This window comes from Triturus cristatus, chromosome 4_2 (genome assembly GCF_964204655.1).
Source record: "Triturus cristatus chromosome 4_2, aTriCri1.1, whole genome shotgun sequence".
NCBI lineage: Eukaryota > Metazoa > Chordata > Amphibia > Caudata > Salamandridae > Triturus > Triturus cristatus.
In genome coordinates this window covers 318,675,522-318,700,088 of record NC_140586.1, presented here as the reverse complement: position 1 = coordinate 318,700,088, position 24,567 = coordinate 318,675,522, and the positions used below count along the sequence as shown (strand labels likewise).

Here is a 24,567-nt window from a genome sequence, read left to right as displayed (position 1 = left end):
GCCCGGAATCCGGTCTGCGTTTTCAGAATCAGATTTATGCTGCTGACACAGGTATCCAGATCTGCCAATACATTTGATGTGTAGATCTTAGCTTCTACATCAGAGAGGGCTATCAGTCTGTAATTGTTTGGGTCTGTGCGTGTCCCTGATTTGTGTATGGGCTGAAGGATGCAGCCCCGCCAAGAGTCTGAGATGATACTGGTCTCTAGACTGTGTAAGAACAGTGGAGTTAAGTGGCTGGACCAAAATGCTGTATCGTTCCTCAACAAGGCTTTCGGTAGGCCGTTAGGGCCGGGGGCCCCGTCCAATCTCAAGTGTTTATGTTCGAGACCTGCTTTTGAGTGATCTGTACTTGTTCTTACCTTAGCTTGTGTTTGATGAGCCCCAGTCTGTCTCTGATTTCTTTTTGAGGTTTGACTTTGGTTAAGTTTTTTGTATTGTTAGCTAATGACTCCGTAGTTGGACGTCTATGACAAGAGTCAGGTTCCTCTTTGATGCTTTGGTTTAGGACTTTGGATTGTATGCTCTGACTCGTCAGCGTTCCGATCTTGTTTGGAGCATCAGCAGCGCTAGCTGCACTGGAGGGGGCTGTGGTGTTATATGTTGCTTCAATGTGGGCTCTCCAGGGTTGTTCCGTTATATCCGAGTTGAAATGGCGATGTTTGCCGTTTAGTAGAAGGTTGATGTTTGCCCAAAACTGTTTAGAGTTTCTCTGCTTGCTAGCATGAAGCATGTTGATCTCAAGGTGTTCCTTGTCTGTTTGCTTGGCCACCTTTATTTCATTTTTTAGGTTCTTTTTAATTTTTTCTATTGCAGTTCTGATGGTTAATGTGAAGGTCTGAGGGTAATGGTCACTTTCGACTCGTTCCTGTATTTGAAATTCCGTTATGTAGAGGAAAAGATCAGGGTCGGCTAGAGTAAAATCGATTGTTGAGCCTGTTTTCCTTGTGACCCTCGTAAATGCAGCTGGACTGTCCAATGGACCTCTGCCGTTTAACGTGTGCAAGAAGAGGTCTTTCATTAGATTTTGCTTTAGTGTTCCTTCTTGGCATATGAAGCGTGCAGTTTTAAAAAATCATTATGATCAGTGCAATCGGAGCTCAGAAATCACATTTTATTTTGAATAGAAAGGGTTTCATTTTTTATATTTATGAAAACGGCTGGTTTCTTGCAGGCGTGACAGTGCATGATTTACATAGTGACGTTCTTAGAGGAAGTGTCGAGAGGAGCAGCAGGGCTGTGTAGGTTTTCTGTGCAATTGAGTGAAATGGGATGAGCTTCTTTTAAAAAAAGAAAGGTTTTATTGTTAACAGGGAGACAAGCGATATAACATACATTGTATCGCCTACAGCCCCTGTTGGGCCGGCTACATATCCAAGAATGAGAAATGCAGGAGGGCAATACAAGTGATACACAGCATGCCGCTTTGGGCCGGCTGTGTTAAAATGACAAATGTAGCATTAAAAACATTGTGCCAGGGGATATCAGTAAATATGATACAACCAAAGCTCTCTCACCCTGACTGGAAAGGAAAGCGTAAGGGACACCCTAACCGCCTGTGGCCCACAATAGTAGATTCCAGGGACTGGGTCTCCGTCTGAAACCCAACCATGGGAGCACATCTAGTGTTGTGAAAGTGGTAGCTGTACAGCCTCATATGTTGTGGCATCAGAGGGCGTCTTGAGGGGTGAACTAGGGGAAACCATCCAACCAAATAAAATAAGAGAAAGCAGTGTCTGTGTGATAGTGGCGAAGTGCGGGATCTCGCAGCGAGGGGAGTGTGGCTCTGGTCCCTTCCACCCGAGTGGGAAGTCTCTAGACAGCCGTGAGAGGCCGTAGGTCACTCGGGCCCGATAAGCGGGACCGCTCGGAACATAGGGGTTTAAAACGCGTGAATTCTATGCGTGTGAGATAATGTATGAGGGGATGCCATATCTGTTGGAACTTCTTATCGGTGTTCGCCAGGCTGTGTGACAGACGCTCCATCGCTAGGAGATACCACATTCTAACAAACCACTGCGCCACGGAGGGAGGCGACTTCTGTCTCCAAGCGCATGCGATGAGCTGCCGTGCAGCTAGCAGTAGGTGGCTTGCTAAGGCCCAGTTGGCGTGTGTCATAGTCTCAATGTCGGCCGGTCGTATGCCTAAGACCGTAACAGAGGGCAGGCCTGGGAGCGGAAAGCCCAAAATCCTCTTAATGTGGCCCAAGCCCTCTTTCCAAAAGGTTGAAATTACCTTGCAGGACCACCAAATATGACAGAGTGCCGTCCCTCTGTACGCAGCGCCAACACACATCGGGGACCGTGTGCTAAATACTTGCTAGGCGAGCGGGTGTATGATACCATCCTGTACAGTTTCGCGCTCCGCGATACTGCGGTATGTTTTAGGGATGTCTTGCCATAATGTTTCCCATTGTTTAGTGGTGATTTCCCCAGAGACATCACCTTGTCACGCTGCCTGGTAGTTATGTTTAGCGGCCAGAGTTGAGTGTTGGAGTACCTGATAGGTTCTGGAAATCAGCCCCTTCGAGCCTTCAAAGTTACACACTAGCTTCTCGAAAGGGGTGAGAGGACGTGTTGCTGCTGCATGTGTTCCGGCCTGCGTTGTCCAGTGTTGCAGTTGAAGGTACTGATGGCGGCCCACGGCAGGAAGAGCAAACTCAGTCCTACATGTCTCAAAAGACTTAATGGCGGCTCCTTTGAACAGGTCACTAAGTGTGTCCGGCAGTCCCCCTCCGTCCAGTGGCACAAAGCGAATGGCGGCCGGCCCGGGGGAAGAGGGGAAACAAGTGAGACCCCTATTCACCGTGACTTTTTCGCCGATCTCCAACACAGTCCTGGTCGGGCCGCAACATAAGCACTGGGCGGGTGCACCGGTTTGGGTAACCAGGCGAGGCCCACAGTGGCAGGCACGTCACGGCCTGGTCCATTTGGAACTAGTGCTTCTCACTCTCATGCACCACCCACTCGGAAATTTACCTCCGGTGTGCTGCACAGTAATACTCTAACAGGTTTGGACACGTCCGTCCACCCCTGTCCCGAGGCCGAATCAATAAGGAGTGAACGATACGGGGGCTTCCCGTTCCATATGAAAGCGCGCAAGTCTTTCTGGAGACGTTGGATGTCCTCCAGCGGGATTGATGTGGGAGGCGTCTGAAAGACGCAGAGGACCCGGGGATGTATATTCATTTTAATAGCGTTAATATGCCCCAGCCAGGAGATATAAAGGAGTTTCCACCGCTGCAAGTCTGCCAGAATCGCACGACGAAGTTAAAATGAGACCCCGTGGCACGATTAGGGGTAATAAGTAGGTATTTGAATGTGTCAGTTGACCATTGGAAGGGGGTGGTGTCCTGTAATGCCTTAGCCTCTACGGCTGGGACAGTGAGATTGAGAATGAATGACTTAGCCATATTGACTTTAAAGCCTGAGATACCTGCAAAGGACTGTAGGTCGTCTATGACAGTGGGGAGCGAGACCGCGAGCTGAGCAAGGGTGAGAAGAAGGTCAATCGGCAAACATGCTGATCTTGTGCTCTTCCCCCCCTCCCCCTCGGAGATGCCCCTGATTCCCCCGGAGGTCTGGATGCGGATAGCCATCGGCTCCACTGCCAGGGTAAAGAGCAGTGGTGAGAGCAGGCACCACTGTCGCGTGCCGCGGCCCAAGGTATTAAGTTCCATGGTCCTCCTGTTTACACGGATCTGGGCGGTTGGAGCGCCACAAGAAGCCATGATTTTGGAGACAGTCCCAGCCTCACCTTCTGAAGCACTGCCCGCAGGTATGTCCAGTCCACCCTGTCAAATGCCTTCTCGCGTCAAGCGAGAGGCGACGTCCGTATTTTTGTCGAGTCTGCGGGCCCTCTCTATTAAATGGGCCATTCGCTGCACATTTTCAGCCCCTTGTCGCTGACGAATAAACCCAACTTGGTCCGGATAGACAAGGCTTGGTAAGTACGGGTCATGGTGCGCCGCAAGGATTCTAGTAGAGAGTTTTGCATCCGTGTTAAGAAGGGCTCTGGGGGCGGTATGAGGAGCATTGTGCAGGGTCTTTTTTGGCTTTAGGGATAAGTGAGATTTCTGCTATTGCTATCTTGGGGGTGAGTCAAGAGTCCTGTGAGAAGGAGTTAGAGGGTCAAGAGGTGTTTTGCAATTGGGGGAGGGACATGCGGTAAAAAAGCACCAGAATCCCGTCTGGTCCGGGGGCCTTGCCTAGGGGAAGAGCGCGGACCGCATCACGTATTTCTTCTTCAGTGATGGGGCGTCCAGGAGGATCGAGTGTTGCGGGGACAGGGGCTCTCAGTCACACTCTGTAAGATATGTTTGAAGTCATGTGGGAGAGGGGTCCTTGCGGGAGTACAGTTGCTGATAATGGGCCCGGACAGCCTCCAATTTGTCCCTCTCCGCCGTTACCTAGCCCGCTTCACCTACCTGTTATTTAGCCATATGGGACTAAGCACGTTGGTGCCGTAGTTTGTGCCAGCAGCTTCCCTGTTTTATCGCCCCCTCGTAATTTCGTTGACATAAGGACATTAGGGCGCTCTCAGCTCTACCTGCGCGATGGGCACGCAGCTGGCCACGTAATATGGCCAGCTATCTCTTGGTGCAGCGAGTGGGTGCTGCCTTAAGTTGCTCCAGCTGTTTAATCTCTGCGGTCATTTTAGCTTCTACTAACTGCGCCTCGCGCCTCCGTGCAATAGCTATGTTTGTGATTGTGCCCCTGATGGTAGCTTTAAAACCATCCCAAAGTGTATATTGGGAGCTTCAGGCAGGGCGTTGAGTCGGAAGTATTCTTCTATGCCCTAGCGTATCTCCGCCATATCAACGGGGTCCCGCAATAAGTGTTGGGTCATATGCCAGCGCGGGATTTGGTCCTGATCAGCGTCGGCGTCCCAGGTCAGAGCCAAGTAGGCATGATCAGATAAAGAGATATCAGAGAGCTCTACTATGTGTAGATGTCGCAGGACCGAGGAAGAAACAAAGGCATAGTCAATGCGGGATAATGAGGCGTGAGCATGGGAGTAGAAGGAATAGTTCCTCACGCCAGGGTGTCTGTATCACCACGCTTCTATTAGTCGGTAGCTTTTAATGTCCCGTTTGAGTTTCGCAGACCTAGCGCTTGTATTTTGGAAGGTTGCAGCACTTCTATCGAGGGAGGGGTCCCACACCAAGTTGAAATCCCCACACACAATGACATCGCCTTCTATCTCCCCCAGTTGCTCCTGTAAGGTACGCCAAATAAAGGTGTCTTGGGAGGTGTTGGGAGCATATATGTTGAGCAATGAGCCTGACTGGTACCCTCGCTGTAACTGAAGAGACAGAAAGTGACCCTCCCTATCCCGTGTCTCTTTGATGACAGTGGTGTAAAAAGAGGCCTTGCATAGGATACCCACTCCCAGGGTCTTAGAGGTGTTATAGTCCCAGTGTCGCTTAGGGTATCTGGGGTGCGCCGTGCGGTGGAGGTGGACCTTAAACAGATGTGTCTCTTGGAGCATCAAGACGTCTGGGTATTGCTTCAGTACATAGTTCCACAATTGCTTGCGTTTGTTCAGCGAATTCAGGCCTCTGACATTTTGAGAAAGTAATTGAAGTCCACCCAAAGCTAGTGGGGGGTCACTGGGATTATCAGTGGGGGGGCTGATTCAAGTCAGTGACAGGGCAGGGGCACTCATATTATTCTGAGAAAGGGAGGCCATCTCGGTCGCCTGCATCCCATACCCTGATCAGTTGTAGCCCCTGCAGTAGGAATCCACTCGTGTGGGGGCCCACATCTACCCTCTCCCCAGTACCCCCGCCACAAGGCCCAGCCCGCCTCCCCAACCCCCACCCCCTGCAGCCACCAGGGTGTCCTCACCATATGTCAGCGCTACTTAGAGTCCAACCTGCAAGAAAAAACAAAAAAAGGCAAGTAACAACAAAAGACACATTGGGTCCAACTCTGACTTATTCTATACGCGTAGACCGGCGCCCAGGCGCTTTAGTCCCGCTAGAGGAGTTACCCTCCGTAAGAAAAAGTCTATGGGGGTCGACTATCAGCAGTCCAAGGGGAATTGTAAAATTCCATCTTTAGAGCACCCTGAATGCCCCGGGGCCCGCCTCCATCCACACCAGGGTAGCACAGGAAAGGTATGGAAATTGGGTCAGTTTGGGTCCGTGTCTGAATTATCGTGCGCCCCCAAGGAGCCAGCAGTGGAGTGGTCAGGAGAGGAGTCTCCGCCAAGCGCTCGGAAGTGATTGATTATGTCCTGCTTGGCAGCGTGGGAGGAGCGACCAACTTGCTGTTTGCAGGCACAGCGCTGCGGGGCTGTAGTCCATTTGGACTTAAGATCGTGCCCCAGCTCATCCAGTCGGGGCGGTCTTATCACTGGTCGACAGTTCATCCGGGAGTCCCAAGCGGCTTTGCCTCTGTCAGGGAGTGCAGTAAGCGGCATTTGCCCTCCCATTGGAATAGGAGAGCGAAGGGGTGGCCCCACTGGTAGTGTATTCCTTGGGCGCAGAGCTTGTCTGTAACATGCATGAAGTCACGGCGCTTCCGGAGAGTGACCGTGGAGAGGTCTTGGTAGAGTTGGATCTTGTGGCCCTGGAAAGTGAGCTCAGCCTTTTTTCCTAGCCGCTTGCATGATCGCTTCTTTTTTGGTGAAAAAGTGCTCCCTGGTCAGAATATCGGGTCCAGCACTCGCTCTCCCAACTCTGTGAGACTCGTTGGGCCCGGTCTAGAGCGGGGGGGAGGCATCGTCATCTCCCCGAACAGCCTGTCGGAGTTCCGCAGTAAAGGCCATAATGTCCATCCAATCCCTCCGCACCCGGTGGGACACCCCGGATGCGGATGTTACGGCGGCTCTGATTTTCTAAGTTCTCCTGCCTTATTTGCAGCTCGATGTGCTGATCTTCTAGCGCATTGAGGCAGCGCCAGAGCATCTCCTGGTCCTCCGCCCGCGTGTCAACAGTCCGCTCCGGTCATCCACCCTATCACCAATCTCTGACACCACTTTATGAATGTCCCGTAGGCCCGCCTTTAAGTCGTCTCTGAGAAATGAGATATCAGTTCAAATCTCCTGGAGAAAGCTACCATGGTCAGGGCGCTTCAGGCTGGGGGCTAGGGGACTGCTGTGCAACAGGAGAGGTGATCCGGCACCTGACCCCCCTCAGGCCCCCACAAACACACCTGGTCTTCCACGCGTCGGGTGTGCGCCTCAATGGTGGATTCATCTCTCAGTGGCCCAGCGTGCAGCCAGTACAGTCTGCTTACCAGAAAGACGCGGGCCCGCCTCTGCACCGTGGCCAGCCGCTTCACAGGCTCACCACCAAGTAGTCCTTTATGCGCCAGCAGGCTGGGCTGCTCCCGTCCGGCCCAGTGTGTCCATGCAGGTTTATGGGTCATGTGGGGCCGCTCGCTCCCCAGGTCCTGTGGCTCCATGTGAAAGCGGAGGACGTCTCGGGCTGTGCTTTACCGGTTCGCGGGGGAGTTAGGGCCCAGTTCAGGCCTACTCTCAAGGCTGTCACCCAGCTCTGTCAGCCGCATCAATGTCGGGCACCGCCTCTGTCGAGCTCCCAAGCCGCCGGGGGGGGGGGCCACGGGAACAAACTGGGGTGAGCCCACCCCCGGCGCATTGGTCAGGCGGAGCCTAGTGTTTCCGCATCACTGGAGGGGATGGGCACTGTGCGGGTGCCAAACTCTAGATGGCGCCTGCTGGTCCCCTCCACCAGTCTCAGTGCCCCAGCAGTGCAAGGTGCCACCTGTCTGGCCAAATGTGGCACGGGCTCTCACCAGCCAGGCTTCAGTGGGTTTCGGGGGCAGATGATGACCCCCCGAGCCCGTCACAGAGCCGCGGGCTCCAGTACCAAAATGGCGGCTGCTGCCCTCAGCCGTGGTGTTCCCACGGGGCAAGCAGCTGCAGATCCGGGTGCGGGCAGCCACTAAACGGGTCCCGGCAGGTTCCAGGAACAGATAGGAGCACCTTAGGCCAGCCGCAGATGTTCCGGTGCTTTGTAATGCAGCACAGCGGGTTCTGTGAAGATGGAGAGTGATGGAGACATGTCTTACTCCATTGATCCCGTGGCCGGGATGAGCTTCTTAAGGAGCCTGAAGTCAAGCTTGCGCTCATTAGTGGGATCACTGCATGTGTGAGTTTGTTGTTTTTTATGGGGAATGTTTTGAACCAAATGAGGGCTCTACTTGCTTTACTGCGGAGAACAGTCTGTGCATAAGGACCAGGTGATCCACAGGGTCAAAAGCATAGGATAAGTTGGGGGTTGACTAAACTACCATATCACTCATCAAGCATCTGCAGTAGATCTTCCCAAAATGCTAAAAGGGGACAGTCTTCTGTATTTGTAATTTCTTTGACACCACATTTGGGTTGAGGTTGAACAATGCTGAGGGTCGAAACAGGATTGCTGTTTTCCAGACTACAGCCATCTCTCTGCCTGTGATCACCAGTGGAAGATTGGTTTATAAGTGGCCAAGATAACCAGTTATATGATGGATTTTCTCTGCAGTGGGATTATAGTGTCTTCCTCAAGACTGTCTAGGCCCTTGCCTTCCCAGAAAACTTTGGTTTTCAAGCCTTGTATAAGAGGAGCAAAAGCATGGCCCTATAAGAGCAAGTGAAGAATCTGTTCATATGTCAATTTTTGGCCTTACAGGTAGGCAAAATATTGCAAAATGAGTCTTGTTATACTTTCTCTAAACTTCAGAAGAGATGGCCATGTGAAGGCACCTAATAGATATTAGGTTTGGCTTGGAGGCTGTTGAACATAGGGCGACTGATAAGTGATTATCTGCTACAGATGATCATTAACATTGGCAGCAAAGTATTATTTGTATCTTTGCAGAACTCATGAGGTTACTGAAATCCTCAACTGAATGAAAAATTAGATGGCTTTTTGAGGTCTATTAAAGTCAACTTATTTTTGCATAGTGCTTCATGGAGCTGTCTATTTGCTCTATAAATTAAGTGTTTCTTTGCCCATTGAAATGGTACTTGCTGGTTATACCTTAGGAGAATGAAATGCTCATGTGGTAGTGCTGATGTGCAAATATATAGTACAGGTCACATTAGATGTAAAAAGTGAGTGTTTAATAGTTAACCATTTGTTACAGAGCTCTGATTTCAATTTTTGCTTGGGTGTTGACATCACAGCCTTGTACACACATCTGTATTCTATTAATCTCTTAGAGGTTCCTTTATAGTATCCTCAACCGAGCTGGCTGCAGCAGCTAATTGACTTAACACATGGTCCAATACCAGACTTGTGCTGAAAGATTAACCCACGGAGCCATGCAGACGTCTTACCTTTTTTCTTTTAACCAAGTGTTAATTTTATTTGCAAATTAGTTACGAATTGTATAAATGCAATACCGCATGGCGATCCATGTCGGGTCTTTCTATACATCGGGCGTTGTCACTTGATCCAGTATAAATGTAAACAGAATGACATCACACAGGTCCAGGTCTACAGTACTTTAAATGTAAAGATGGTACTTCATTATGGTGGTAGTTCCCCCATCACTGTGCCATCCCACTCAGAAAATACCCAGTTATTTCCCATATTGACAACACATCAGTAGGTCCTGTTAGAAACTACAGGCTGAAAGGGGTATGTTATATGATTTTTTAAATGAATTCTAGTAGCCAATGCTACAAATGAGGCCCATGTACACATTCTTGTAACTATTGTGTGTTTTAAAATGTGTGTGTGTGTATATATATTATATATATATATATATATATATATATATATATATATATATATAATCTCATCTGAGGACCACTGTGTAACATTACATCTCCACAAAGGCAATGACTGTGGTTTCTGGACTTCCACCACTTGGCTAGCCTTTGTTTGGCCAATACTGGCGTTAGATCGGTAAATGTACATGTATATTTGCCCACTCCTCTATGCAAGAGCAACCCCAACAGACACATCTCAAAAGAAACAGTGATTTGGGCACATGAAGGCGTTCGGATTTATGACTGCATTTCTTTTCTGAAGTTGGTTAGCTCGAGGCTCCCCCAACTCATGTGCAATTTGTCTGCCTTACAGGTATGGTATCTAGGGCAGTTGCCTGGAATATTGCCAAATATCTTATGAAATCTTATTGGGTTGAGGTATGTGCAGTGGAAATAATTGGTATATCTCTTTAAACCTACTATTTCTAGAGACATATGTTTTATGTGAAAACACTCTGTCCCATTCATCATATTCAAATGACATACCAATGTCATTTTCCCAACACCTACAGGCATTCACATGTGAGTTGCCCATGGTGTCCTTCAGCATATATTAGAGATGGGATATTGCCCTATGGTCTAATCCCCAAGTTGTTAATGTATGAAAAAATTATGTTCGTCTTTGGTTAAAATATTGATATTGGCCCATATGTACTGGTGCACTTACCAGTCTGACATATGTTAGGAATTGTTCTGAAAGGATGTTATACTTTTCATTTATTTTCATGAAAGTTCAGAGGAGTAGATGTCCCCCAAACAAAGTTACTCAACCCCCATCTGGGAATACGTCTGTGGACAAATATTTAACTTCCACACATTTCGGAATCCGGAGCTCATTTTTCCAGATACCACAATTGTGCAATAATGTAATAATAATCATAATTTGCAGCGCCCATTCCTCCTTCAGTATGTGTGCGCTGCAGTGAGTCTAGCGAGACTGTCTCCTTTCACTCCCTATCATTGGTGTTAACAGTGAGTCTAGTTCTGGGGTAGTAAAACTGGGAGATTTTAGAAATGATTCAATAATTGGGGGAGAATGATCAATTTGGACAGTGCCACTCTGCCCATTACTGACCAGGCTATTCTTTTCCAGAAATTTGCCTAATTTCTAATCCTCCAGGGTTTTGTGCATGCTTCTGTTCATCAGATCTGATTCCTGGTAGATGCCCTAATACCTTTAAAAAATTGTAATTCCTACCGTAGTACGTTTTAGTACTAGGGGAATTAACCTGATTTCTCCTTAATTGTATTCAAGCCCAAGAAAGAACCAGGGTTACATAACATATCGATCACCTCTTGCAATTGTGTTGGTGGGTCCCAAATATAATGGAGAACATTGTGAACGAATAGCAAGATTGGATGATGCCTGCCGAATATTTCTACTTCGTTTACAACCCTGTATGTTGTAAAGTGACATGCCAGGTACTCTATAGCAAAAGCAAACAATAGAGGTGAAAGGGGACACCTTGTCTGGTGCCCCTCTGTGTTCCATATAGGATCATATATATGGTGGTTATCACTCTTGTTGCTGGATGTATACAGTAATCTAATACTATCCAACATGTTTGGGCCAGATCCTATTTCTTTCTATCCCAGCATAGCAGTAGGGTCAGCTAGTGAATCAAAGGCTTTCTGTATATCTAGAGCAGCCACTGATGCCCCAGGTCAGTTAGGAGACATTGCGGCAAGAACATAGTCACCCAAGATTGAGACGACTTGGTATCAACACCCTGTGGTCTGAGTGCGTTCGCTTAGGTAGCCTCAGGATCACTCTGTTGGAAAATATGTAGCTCAGGAATTTGTAATCTAAATTTAAAAGTGATGATGGTCTGTATGAGGTCTTTTTAAGTTTGTCTTTTACTGGTTTTGGTAGAATCGTTGTCACATCTTCACTTTTCTTCAGCAGCCCTCTGGTTATTTTTCTGTCATTGTATAATTCAAGTTACTTGGGGAACAATTAGGTTGCAAATTTATAGTAGAATTCTATGGGTAACACATACAATCCAAGTGATTTGTTACCCCTCAAGGCTTGAATGGCTTCCCTATTCCCTGTCGCCTTTATAGGTTGTTCTAGTGTTTCAGACCATTCCACTGGTAGTACTTGCAGCCCTAGTGAGTCTAAATATTCCCATATACGTGTGGTTTCAATGAATGGTGTTTTGGGTTTAAAACAATTTGTTCTAGTCCCTGAAAACGTCATTTATTCAGCTTGAGAGTATCCCTATGTGATTTCTTATTTTGTTTATTCAGTTCTATTGTGTTCAGTTGCAGCTAGAGCAGCAAGTAAAGTCCCTATTTTAACTCTCTCTGAGTGCCTTCTATTTTATGTTTTGTAGTTAAAATATCAAATGCACTTTAAAAGGGTGGTCAGATTTTGACTGGCTTCTCTCAGTCAATTTGTTCAATTACCCATAAGTGTAGTCGTATTTCAGTAGTTAGCCCCCTTCTCTGGTTCCTACAGAATGGTGTCTCTGATGCCCTTGGCCCTCAAGACACATTCCTCTACCACTTTAAATGCTCCCATTTCTTCCCACTGCCTCCCATAGACGACCTTGTTCTCTGTGAAATAGTAATTCATTTCCTCCCCACCAAAGCTGGGTCTCGTAACATGGTCACATTCAGTCGCCATGAAGGAATGAGTTTGCTGTTTGTTCCGACCTATCGTCCAGAATAACTGGCTATGGTTTAAGATCATTTTACAGAGGTCCTGGTTTCTGCGTTGACGTCCCACAAAGTCCTCTATGGTCTGGCAGTTGTCGCAGTCAAAGACCAATCCTCCCGGGGTTGATAAACTCCCCTTCTGAGCATCCTAGCAACTTTCAGACACAGGGAACTCTGGTGCTACTCTTTGCATTGGGTCTTGGTCATCGGCTGCATGGGGGCTGTGGTAGTGGTTCAAAGACTTTGGGCTACCACCTTGCCCCCAACAGGCTTCTTCAGCTATTGTGTTCCTGTGCTACAAACAGGAGGCCAACCAGCTGGCCCTTGGAGTTCTCTTGGCTTGACTGCGCGCTGGAGACCGCTTCTCCTTGAGCAGGACACTGCAGGTACACTCCCTCTCTTTACTAACAAGTAGGTGCAGTCTTCTTCCGTGCAGCCTCTCTTTGCTGCCTCTCAGTGCAGCAGGGCAGTCCTCCTTCAGTCCATCTTCCAAGTCGGTTGAGATCTGAGGTCTAGGTGCCAGAGCTCCCCCCTTTATGCTCAGAAAGTGCCCTCAGGACAGGATGCGGTTGGAAGCCAATGGTCTATCCGGTTCCCTCCCAACTGGTGACCACTTCCTGTAGACTGTGGAATCTGGCTATCCCAGGATGTACCATTCTGCCCACTCCCAAGATGGTGAGACCCCGCTTTCTGTGTTCAGACCTCCCTAGTCCACCCCCGGGGTTTCTACCTCAGGGCTACATGCCTCTGTGGCAACTTGTTTGACAATTGGTTTCCCCTCTCTGCTCCCCATGCCAGGCTGTCTACCTCAACAATGGGGCAGCCTTCCAGCCTGGTGTAACAATTCTGCCCTTTAAAGGCAACTCCACCTTTGAAGTCTGCCTTTTGGGGCTAACACCCAAGTGGCTAACTGCAGGAGGGACCTTACACCTCCTTGGCCTACAATCCCTCAGCATTCTGTTCTCCTGGAGAGACATGCCAAAGACTCTCCCGAAGGGGAACAATGACTTATAGAGCAGGCTTCATGTGCGCCCGGGAAGGCACAGTAGTTTTAAAGGCAATAAAGCAGCAGCTTTGCTAAAGCTGCGCACTGCAACCAATTATATTAATTTCGACTTGAGTTCCAAGTCGGGCTTAATGTAACAAATTGTTTGATACCCTGGAGTGCCTACTTTGGACGCACTGTTCAGGAGTTAGCACAGCTCAGAAGTCGGTGTGTAACCTTGTACCCGCCAATTAGGCGACCAAGTCTTTTCACAATAAATACGCCAGTTTTGCATGCTTTACTATCAGGACTTGCAAAGTACATGTCCTGCCTGTGTCATATGTTGCGCTGTGCCTTTAGGGCTCGGAAGGCCTGCCAGAGGGATGACTTACATACACATGTCCAGGGGAAGTGGTATTTTTTTTTACCATTGCTTTCAATGGCAAAGCACTGTATGACTGCTCTACCAGTCTGCAGTGACAGGCTTGGTGACTCGTTTTACGTTGGGGACCTTCAGGGTGGCACAACATTGCTGCAAGCCCTGTAGAACCCCTCTAATATACATGCCCTGGGTACCAGGGTACCCTTTAGTAGGGACTTAAAGGTAAGATAGCAATTTCCAGTTGGGTACAGCCAGTTCGTCATACAATTTAGGGTCATGGCAAAAGCACTGACGTCTGGTTAGCAGTACCCTTCATAGCACCATCCCTCTTCCCTTGTCATCAGTATGTCTTTCAAATAATCTACATATCTTAACAAGGTTACCACTACAATTCTTCTTACATTTTATGCATTATCATTTCCATATCCTTATATTAAAACCACATAATTAAAAGGTACTTTTCATCAATTCATAAAAACCAAGAATATATAAAACAATCCTCATTGTCCACAGTTAAGCAGTTTCGTCTTCACTATTTCTATAAACTTCAAAAGTCTGCCCGTGAATTGCAAACTTTCTCCTTGTTAACTGGCTCTGACTGCTTGTCGACATGTTCGTATCATTTGACTATTAAAGTCTGACCTTAACAGCCTCCTACGTTCACCTGTTAGAGAAGGGCAGCTACAAATTATATGGCAAATATCTTCTCTCTTGTGGTTACAGAGGCGACACATCCTCTCACTACTCATCATTTTCCATGCAGGGGCGTCTCCAAGAAATTGGCTATTTCCAAATCGGAGATTGATAAACTTCAGCTTTGCCCTTTGGCTATTTGTGTCTCCTGAGCTATTTGAGCTCTGAGGTTTTAACATACCGTACGAAGCAATAACTGTCCACGCATGGGATCTCTTTGCCAATACTGATTTATCCCATAAAGACGACAATTTTTTACTGCACCCATTTATAACATAATTAAAAGCCACCTGTGAGAGGGGTAAGGCCCATAGTTGTTCCGCCTTGAACGTGTCTATTGCCAGTTTAAAATATTCATGAGCCAGCTTATGTTTATTATCACCTATTGCCTCCCAGACCACTGTCGTAAGCAAGGAGTTATTATCCCTCCTAATTTTATGGCAGAATTTTAAATATGCTCCTAAGCTGCTTAGGTTCTGTCGTTTAAGTCCCAACTCAAGTCGGGTTTGCGCTGGTGAAGTTTGTCGAGGTAGATTAAACAGGCGTCGGTAGGTCCCTGTCACTAGTTTATCTATGGTGTTGTCCGCACACCCTCTAAGGTCTCTACTCCATATGCAAGAGTTGGAACATGTTTAACTGACATAATTGTGATAATGGATTAAGGGAAAGCCCTTTTAAGTTATTCTGGAGTGTGGGAAATGCTGCAATTAATGAGTTATTTCTTCACTGTAGTGCAGCACACGGATTTTTACCTGTGCCCCTAGCATCTATTATAACACCCAGATATCTATACTCAGTAACCGATTCTTAACAAGGTTACCACTATTAAATGACAGTCTCTGGTCATCGAGGTGACTGTGGGGCCCGTGTCTCGTGGCTGTTCATCAGTGTCCCCACTTTGTGAGGATGTATCTTCTCTGGAGTCACTTACTCTCCTTGTGGATTCTGAGTCTCTCAAGGCCTATGCTGCTGCCACTGCTACAGCTGCCACTTAATCCACTAGTATTCAATCCTGTGAAAATTGACCCGGTTTCTTGTTCAGCTTCCTGTGTCCCTTTTGCAAGTCTGGATTTGGTAATCCGGTTCATGATAGTCTACCATTCGTACACATTAATTTTCCTGCCACTCTCAGGCTGCCAACAACTTTGTGGAAAAGTGAGATTTGCCTTCATGCACTACCTTGAGTTTAGCTGGAAATTCAAGCATTTAATTGATCTGCATAGCACTATATTTAGTCTCTGGGGCTGTACTGCCGCAGTGTAGTCTGGAAATATCAGTATACTATTGATATGCACTTGAAAAGAGTTGTGTGATCGGAATTTTTGTAGGATGCCACCATGGTCTCAGTAATTCTGTAGCCTGGCAATCACCGGCCTGTGGAATGCACCCAGTGGAGGGTATGGGACTCGCCTTGAGGGGCAACAGTTATTGCTTTCGTAAGTTTCTGTAGTCCTACGATGTGGCTGTTACTCCTGCAAGAACAACCTTCTACATCTTCAGTTAAAAATTCCAAAACCTATTCTATCTCGTAAATCTAATATCTCCTTCATCCATGCCCATGGCTGAGTTATACCAGACCACGTTCAGTCTTTCCAGTGCTCTGAGATTTTACGCTAATCAGCATGTAATAAACCCATCTCAAGTGCCATGGTGCTGATTTTGCTTTCTATGGCAGTGCTTGCTTCCTGTATGTTATTCAGTATAAGTTCTAGGTGAACTGGGGAGGCCTGAGCTAAACCAAATGATGTCTTGGATTGAGGGACCCATTCTGCTTGCAGTTCTGCATTGTTTACATTCTGCCAGCAATTGTATTCTGAGGGGAAGGGAGGAAGAAATAATCTACACCTCGGAAGCACTTAATCAACCCTTAGCAGCAAGTGGCATTTTGCTGAGAGAGATCTGGTGATGACCCTTCAGATGTTGAATTTCCTTACTTTTCAAATGTTAAGTCTTTGGGCCCAGCGCTCCGCCCACTGGAAAGTGGAATGCATACAATGGCCAGTACAGCAGACATTGTTCAGACAGTGCTATCATGCAACACTTGGAGAAGGCATTAGACCAGGAAGGAGGCCAGCTGAATGTTTTTGCCCACACCCACCTCCACAATTAAGACTCCACCACAACAGTGTCTTTTCAGCAGGTCAGAAAGGGTGGGGGCTGAGCCGTTCAGCACAGCTGAGAGACCAGTGGAGGCTCAGTCTGCTTCTCACCTTACAGTTTCATCTTCCACTACCCACGGCTCTGCGTTGATGGTGGTTCATGCTGTTTTCCTCCCAAACATGGAAAAGAATTCTCTGGAGGAGAGCAATGCTCCATTTTCCTCTTCCTTTTGGTGGCTTTGTGGCCTCTGTGAACCGAGTCTAGTAGAGGCAAAAGTCTACTATGGGTCAGCTTTTCAGGACCGTAAACTGGCCTGGGGAACACCTTCCAAGTTACTCTTCAGCTGTCCCTAAATCAGTGTCAATGACTGTCCAGGCTGCTTTCATCCTTAGGCACGACAAAGGTTTCTCTGGTGGGTGTATGGTTAGTTTCCTCCACCTAGTAATTACTACCCTATCTCCTCAGGGCAGGCAGAGGTCTACTGTGTCTCAACCTCCACCGTCTCCAGATCTATCTGTGCCCTTTGGTCGATAAGCAATGGATTGTGCACTCCAACTAGGATGATTTCAGATTACAGAGATGGGATGTGGCTGCAGTTCTAGAAACCACGTATTGGCGGCCATGTTGTTGGGTGCGCCATCTGTTAAGCCCCACACCCAGCCCCACCTTGTCAGACAAGCATATTTAAAACATTGCTTTCTCTTCTCCTCTCAAGCTGTCATATTATGGGGTTTGGGTACTGCTATTGCTTCCTCGCCAAACATGTGCTATACCGTTACAGATGCTGCAAGCAGAAAATGTTACTTATCTGTAACAACTGTTTGTAGAAGGGCTGATTCACATGCACCCTCGCCACCTCCCCAGAAACAATTGTAAATAAATATTTGTGGAAAATTATACATATTTTCTGTGGACCCTAATTGTGACAAATTTGCCAGTACTTAAACATCATAGCTCTTCTCTTTCAACACACATATACTTACTGCAGGAGAAAGGCACAATTTGAGGTGGAGTCTTTGTCCTGGCCCATTGTAGATTCCAGGGAGGAGACTACTAGTCACCTTGAAACGGAAACTCCTTGTTTACAAGTAAATCAACTTGTAATGTTCAGAGTCCAACACTAGAAAGCAGGAGTGTGCACATGATGCAAATTCACAGCACTACGTGCAAATCGATTGTTACAGGTAAGTAACACTTTCTATGTTGTATTTTTATAATATCACATTATTAGACACCAGCTAATCAGTTTACAGGTGAAGTTTGTGACCTAAGCAATCCTGAAATAAGGAAGTGTAGGAGTTTAATGATTGACTCGTGGGATGATTATATTCTTGAGTATATTGATGTGGCCTCCATTTTCAAGCTTATGGTAAGATGGATTTGTTTCTTATGTTAGCAGAGAATGATCTGCTGCAGTGGTAAAATCAGTGTTTATGTACTGATAATACAGTCTTGCAATGCCAGCAGCTCTAATTTCATAATTTCACATTCCTCAGTTGCTCTCCAGATCTCCGATTCAGCATGGCTCTGTGCGACCAGGAGAAGGTTTTTCGAAGGACACGAAAAACTGCAGTGATTCAAGGGATAAAGGATCTCCTTGGTCCAGAGAAGAGTAAAGACCTAATCTCCTCACCACGTGATGTGAGTTGAAATGCTTTTATGCTGACTAATTTAGAAAATATGTTCGCCATTTTAGGATTACAGGTTCACATTGTAGCTTGCTCTTGCAGTCTAACTCAAAAATCCAAGAACATTAAAACAAGCAAAAAATTCCTCTTCTTCTCGACTCTTACTGTCAAGAGGAAGTACTTTAAATTTAGTCTGACAGCAGGCCCCATTTTTCATGCGGGTACGTATGAAAAACCGCTTGTTATTTTGGCTTGTGGCTACTGTCCTCATTGGACTGAGTGACTGCACATAGACTAACTTCTCAGCAAAAAAATACCATAAGAGTAGTCACAAAAAATGTGTGCTTTCTTGATTATTTGCTAAAATTAAAGCTTGGGCTCTGGTTAAAGATATTAGAGTGGAGCTACGTTCCGATAGCAACTATGGTCCACTTCTGACTTCGGTAGCTTTTAGATTGTTTGTGCTTAAATACACAGTTTGGTGAGAATACAACAGGTGCTGTTGAGGTCTTTCCGTTTACTAACCACGAGCCACAAAAATGGACAATTATGCATAACCTGCCTGTGTAATTGTAAGTGCATTTATATAGCGCTTACTACTACTGGCAAGGCATCAAAGCACTTTTTCGGCGTGTAGCATGCTACTCTGGAACCCAAAAAGGATTAGTGGTGAATTTTAGAATAGTGAAATATGCAATTAGTTTGAACGGTGGGCATGTTTTTCTGTTATTTGGATTGAAAAGGATAGTGGAGGGATAGAAAAGGGCAGGGTTTGCATTTATATAGCGCTTGCTGCCCCTCATTAGGTGTTGAAACGCCTTTCGTGAGTAGCACTCTACTCTGGAACCCAAAGGGTTAATGTGGAATTAGTATAGGGGAAAATGAACATAATTTGAGTGATGGACATGTGAGTCTTATGTGGATTGAAAAAAGGATAGTGGAGGGATAGAAGAGGGAAGGGTTTGCATTTATAAAACACTTGCTACCCCTGATGAGGAGTTGTATTGCTTTTCGACATGTACTATATGTAGGATGGTTTATATATAGTTTGGGGGCAATTGAACCAGAGATAGAGGAACAGTTAGCAGGGGACCTAAAAGGTGGGAGGAAGGGTTGCCAACTTGGAGCAAATTGATGAGAAGGTCTTGTTTTCATTACCACCTTTGTACATCAAAGAGTAGCAGTAGCAGACGGCCGTTCGAATAGTTTGATTCTTGCCGTTTCAGTAGGTACAGTTGATTGTTCAGACCATAAAAGCTCATTGTAAGTACAGGTGCAGAGGAGGATCTGCTTTATAGGTGGTGTTAGACAGCAAAAAAAGCAGATGCAGCACAGCCTAGGAAGATGTAGAAGCAAAAAAAGCAGATGCAGCACAGCCTGGGAAGATGTAGAAGCGGTCTCTCAATTGGAAGAATACCAAAAGGTTTGAGGAGTTTGCTTGTCTCCTGGAGGTCACTTCGGTAGAGTCAAATGACCTGAAATATGTATAGTAAAACATTAGTCTGCACGAGTTCAAAACAGTAACTGCGTGGTCCATGTTTCACCTGCTGAATCACAAGTAGGCACTCCTCCCTGCTTGATAGCTAGTTGCCAGATGTAGGAAGCGAATATTGGATAAAAGTTAAATAAATCCTTGGGCCCTAAACACTTAAAAGTATATCTGTACTTTACACAACCTAAATTATAGGAGTGTTTACTAATAAAGGTGTTTAATGCTGTAGCCAGGAGAGAATATATTCCTGGATTCTGTTGGTTATGCAATTGTCCACCATCATAAGAAAGGGAGTCTTTCAAAACTCGCTGATTAGAGACCAATTTCCGTATGAGGATGGTGCTTTTAAAAGTTATGGTCAGGTTGAGCATTATTGAATCACAATTGGGGTTGAGCAGACTATTAAAATGATGTGCAAGAGTGTTAATATTAGTTTAGCAAATGTGTCTTCCATGCAGCCTTAAATGCCACAAACATTACATGTGCAAACTAGTACATTTGAAAGAATGAGAAGAAAAATATAAAAAAACTTGTATGTGTTATTATTGAACAGATTGTTAACATGTAATGTTTATTAACAATGAGTTTAGAGTCATGATAGCTTTGAGTAAACATAGGAGTTAAAGCATTTCTCAGCCAGATTGACAGGCTTCAGGGTGTACTGATTAGCAGTTTTAGAAACATTTATAGAATTAAGTGGGATGATTTTAGATAGTACTTTGACCTGCCAGCCTCATAGCACATCTTTGTAAACCTTAAGTGCTTCTGATAGAAAGGGAGATTTAACAATTTCCCAACCAGGGTCATGTTTGTAATAAACCTGAATATATGAACCTTTGAGACAAGCAAGAGTTATTTGTTGACTTGTTTGTACGTTCAGAAAGAGGCATACACAAAGAAAAATGTAATCTTCATGATGGCTTCATATTCAACGGGTATTAACTTTGATTTGAGGTGCCCATGGACGAGCATTACCCATTGTCTGGAAAAAATGCCAAAATGATGCTGTAATAATTTAATCTTCTTTTTTAATGTTAAAGATTGTTATGTTAAAATGCTTGTAAAGCGCACGTGTACCCGGAGGTGTCTTGACACTGCTTCAATGGACTGAACAGTACTCTTGTGAACATCTTACATAGCTTGTTTGTTAAAAAGTCATATTTTTAGTGTTTTCCTGAAGGGGAAAAAGATCAGATAAGGATTTTATATGACGAGGTAGAGAAATCCATAACCTCGTAGCATTTACAACAAAGCTTCTTCCGCCCTATGAAGAGCGCCTATAGTGAGGAATAAAAATATTTTTTGCATTAGGAGAACTAAGTTGTCTGGTAGGGCAGTACCATTTGAATGTTTTTTCCAGATATTCTGGTCCTGGATTACAATTTAAGAAGGTTTTGCTGTAGTTGACGTTTTTCATCACAAGCTAGCTTTTGACTTAGCAAATCAGCCTCTTGTGTAGGCTGCCTTGACACTACTTCGAGAACAGAACTGTAGGTATTTCATACCCAATCAGCAGCAAAAGTGGAATATGAGAAAGCATAGGAGTGTACAGAAGAATTTCCTATGCATACTAGGTTACAACAGGGATGAATTGATTTTATTTGTGATTGCTGCAGGAGATTTAGAAATATAAAACTTGACCCTCTAAAGCAGAGCGGAGAGAAAGTAGCCATATTGCTGGTTACTGGTGGTATTGTGCTTTTGTCATTTATTATCTATGCCCGCCAACTGAAATGTTTAGAAACATACTGCTATCAGAAAACAAAACTGCTGATTAATGTTTAGAAAGAGAAATGAATGAAATTGAAGCCTGAGATACATTTAAGGATACCCCGCACCCACCCCTGGATGCTTGGAGGGAATCTGTGAATCAGGCCGGTGCCTTTCTTGCCTTCTTATGGAGCTTTTTGACTGCTTGTGTCTCTACCTCTGGTACCAGGACCTTGTACACCTTCCCCAGTGCCCAGTGGATACAGTGAATCTGTGCTGCCTCCCATAGCTCCTTGAATGAAAACAGCTCTGTCTAGACAGATATGTCTTTCAGTGTGAAGTGTTATTGCTGGAAGGCATGCTATGGAAGAAAAAGCACATGAAATAAAGAAGGCAAGATATGGGAGATTGTTTAAACTCCTGTCCCTTTTGTCCCAGAGAGGCATGGCCAGGGAACCTGAAAAGCAAAAGAGGTAGGTAATGTGGTGTAAGAGTACCCAAAGCCATGAAAATCCCCTAAATCTTACAACCTACTTGATGTGTACCCCTAATTGGAAACCAGCATCAATAATGACCACCTCAAGAAGCCTTCCATTGCGGTCCTACTTGCTGTCTCTGCCTTACTTGGTCATGTCCTTTTTCTGAAGAAAGACATGTAAGTCTTATCTAGGAATCGTAGGAAGGCTGAAACTGATTAACATAGTAACACGTAAGAGAAAAATATTAAATGGCACACAGAGAATAAAGCGGGGACTCCAGCCTTGCGTGTCAGAGTACCATCTTCATGTTAATAGTTGCCCCCTCAGATGGACACAGATTGCCTATGACCTCCTAAAAATAGGAGTGTCCACAGCTGGGCCTGAGCACTAGACCGTCAAGCTAACCATTAGTCCTTAGCAGACAAAAGGGAAATACCTAAACGTGACCTCAATGGGTAGTAGCCTTAAGAATCCCACCCGGACAATGGTTAAATTTTGAATCTTCCTCCAGTATGCTAGCTCCTTATCTTTGGGTCCCAGCGGTCTCCCCCCCCAGTACCCCTCTCTTACCACTGAGATTTGACCTAGGCCTTAGACCAATTTTGGAAGAACTGGGCCTTAAACCCTTACTGTACTGGCGGAAATTATGGTCTACACCAGAATTGTTTGAATATAGATCTGAGCTTAAGGAAATCATGAGACTTTGCAATCCTGTACGGTTTCCCTGGCTCAGACACTAGACAGACAGAATCTATGGTCTCATCCGGAAAATACTTGCCCCAGAATCTCAAGGAAGACTCTCTCCAAAGACTATTATGAACATCATTTACGTGTCCAAATTAAAATTTCACAGGAGAGGTCCCTAACGGGTACATTTCTGGAGTTTAAAGACTCATACCTTCTAGAGCTAGTATATGACAATATTGGCCCCCCGCTTACCAGGAAGCTCTTCATGCAATGGAGGTACAGCACCCTTCCCCTTAAAGCCCACACTGCTTGCTGGACAAACTCCGAGACTTCGTTACAATGCCCAGCATGTGCGCACCCGAGAGAATGTGACTTGCACATAATATTCTTTTGCCCAGCATATAGAAGAGCAAGAAAGTATTGGCTTGTTCCAATTCTTAAAAACTTGGGCTTTAGGGGCTACCTTCCGGCATACAGGATCTTAAAAAGAGATCTTTCGGCCCCAATTGTTTTTGCAGTTTCAAAATTTTTAACGGCAATGTGGCACAGCCGCAGTCAATGTATTAAGTTATCATCAATTGAATGACTGTTCTATATTTTGGTCAATTGTTTGCAAATTATTACTGTATCATTTTGTTTTAAAATGTTTTTATGATGTACTCTTTTATGGTCCTAGAGACCGAAATAAAGATCAAGAAGAAGAAAAATACAGATTTTAACCTCAATACTAGGCTTAAACAAGCCAGAAGTGAAGCATTATACAGCTTAACTTGCTGCAGATAAATCCAACAGATTTTTAGGGCATTTTCTTATTCTAGTACTGCAACGAAGAAATTCACTATGGTCTCCACTGGAAATCTGAACATCATGATGATTGTCAGACTCAGCTGTAACTGGGATTCCGGTTTTGAACTAGATAACCTATCAACATGCCTCCACTGCCCTCCTTCAGCCTTTGCTGTGTTCCCTCTAATCTTTAGAATTTGCACAGGCTCACAGAATTTCGACAGGCCTTTTCTCAACAACAAAGGTTCCATAATTCTGACCCTTTCACCCACCTTTGGATGGTAGCCAACATTTTTGCATTTCCTCATATGTGCCATACAAATTTGGCAGAGTTCTATCTGTCTGAGAGAGGTTCACAGTCTTTTGGATGCTCCTTCACCATGCAATTGGCCTGGGTTGGAATTCAGAACAAGCTTTCCTTTCTTACATTGTTGCAAAAGCAGACATCCCAGTTGAAACACGAGGAGTTGTGAAGTAAGACCACACCATGCATCTCACAGCATCAAAACATCCTGCCCGAACCATTACTTTGTGGTCTATATAAATGTGTCCTGATGTGTATTAGTCCAGACTGGTCCAAAACATCCATATAAAATATGTGAAGAATACCGTACGCTATCTTCTATTAATAAATCTTAAGGCACCCCCTACTTCACAAAAATATCACTCAGAAAACTCCGAACCATGTCAGCTGTATGGTATGCAAAGAAATTGTACTTCAACTCAGTGGGGTAAGTGATCAACTAAATCTAATATGTATCTCTATCGAGCTGGTTGAATGGTAAAAGGTCTGAGAAAAGCTAAGCCAGCTTTTTGCCACACTCTCTGGCGCATCCACAGGGTATTCTAGTGATGAAAATATTTGCACGTGCTTATCATTTACTGCACAGTGCACGTTCCTCTGAATTTCTGTATCCCAAAGTCCATGCTGGGCCCCCAATACTCCACTTTGATTATTTTCTTTTTTAATGTGGTGCCATATTGGCCACTAGGAGCAGATTCTATAGTTTTGTGTCTTAATTTAGTGGGAGTAATCAACTTCTCACCACGAAACAACAACCCATCAAACTCAAACAATTTGTTAGTAGCTCTACAGTAAGGTTGGAGAGCAGTATCAAGGTTTGTCGCCTCTGGCCACCCTTCAACTATAAACTCAATTCCTCGTTGAATAATTCCATCCTACTATAACTCGTTCTTCCAATGCTCCACACTTTCCCACACAACAGCCTTAATAC

At 45.4% G+C, this 24,567-nt stretch overlaps 1 protein-coding gene across 1 annotated transcript in view; it reads left to right on the top strand.

Moving 5' to 3' along the window:
- Window positions 1-24,567, top strand: part of PLA2G4A (phospholipase A2 group IVA) — a 737,221-nt gene that overhangs the window by 316,983 nt on the left and 395,671 nt on the right. Inside the window, exon 7 of the mRNA XM_085601661.1 lies at window positions 18,047-18,191. Within this exon, the coding sequence (XP_085457787.1) occupies window positions 18,047-18,191 (145 nt within the window). The remainder of the gene's footprint in view (window positions 1-18,046; window positions 18,192-24,567) is intronic.